Raw genomic sequence first — 1,060 nt, 5'->3', positions numbered from 1 at the left:
TCTTGCTAAGAACTGCGCCAAGTATGCTCCTGATGCTACTCTGTGTATCGTCACCAACCCCGTGAATTCCATCGTCCCTGCCTGCGCTGAGGTCTATAAGCAAGCCGGTGTGTTCAACCCTAAGAAGCTTCTCGGTGTTTCTCTTTTGGATACAATCAGGGCTGAGACCTTCGTTGCCAAGGAGTTGAAGACTGATGTGAACAAGGTGACTATCCCCGTTATTGGTGGTCATGCTGGTGTGACTATCATGCCTTGGTTCTCTCATGCTACTCCCAAGGTTGACTTCGACGAGTCCACTCTCACTGCTTTGGATAACCATGTTCAGGGTGCCGGTACTGATGTTGTCAACGCTAAGGCTGGTGCTGGATCTGCCACCCTTGCCATGGCCTATGCAGCCGCCGAGTTCGTCGAGGTTGTCATTCGTGGCATGCACGGTGAACAAGCTAGCGCTTCCACTTTCTTCAACGAGCCTTACGGTGATGTTCAATACTTCTCTTACTTGTGCGACTTCGGACCTGAAGGCGTCTCCAAGATTCATCCCATTGAGGGCTTGAGCGAACACGAGGCCGGCAGGCTCCAGGAAGTCATCACTAAGCTGAAGGTTGATGTTCAGAGGGGCATTGACTTTGCCAACAAGCAGGAGTAAGTTAATCTCCTACAGCTAACTTATTGAGGGATGTACTTCCCTCGAATAACCGTCTGCATTTTTCTCTACAGCTATCCTTCGTTTAATTGTGGTAATTCTTTTACCTGATGTTCTTCGCGATGTTGTCGTGTTATCGAGTTACGGATAATTGACGACCGCTTTGACCGAATCTCAAGTGCCACTGGAAGCTACTTGTAGTAGTTGCCTGTCTGAACAAATAGTCTCACCACACTTAGTGGGCCACCAAAACCGATAACGGAATGGGACTCGTAATTTTATAGAACCACAATAACGATATCGTCGCCCTCAAGCTAAAGTCTCCAATGTTACATGACAATACTTGCTGTGTATCATTGGTTTTGCTGCCATTAGACATACGTGATTTATAGATTAGCTTCAATCACTGAGCCCTGT

At 47.6% G+C, this 1,060-nt stretch overlaps 1 protein-coding gene across 1 annotated transcript; it reads left to right on the top strand.

The window, feature by feature from the left end:
• Positions 1 to 22: 22 nt before the first annotated feature.
• On the top strand, positions 23 to 646 carry Pmar_PMAR021927 (L-lactate dehydrogenase, putative; the record flags this gene model as incomplete). The annotated part of the gene is made up of 1 exon (XM_002768607.1): positions 23 to 646. A coding segment is annotated over one exon (624 nt), but the record flags the coding sequence as incomplete, so codon positions are not given.
• Positions 647 to 1,060: the final 414 nt, after the last annotated feature.

The sequence above is a fragment of the Perkinsus marinus genome (genome assembly GCF_000006405.1).
Source record: "Perkinsus marinus ATCC 50983 genomic scaffold scf_1104296967784, whole genome shotgun sequence".
In the NCBI taxonomy this organism is placed as follows: Eukaryota; Perkinsozoa; order Perkinsida; family Perkinsidae; genus Perkinsus; species Perkinsus marinus.
This window is presented reverse-complemented; position numbering and strand designations above follow the sequence as displayed.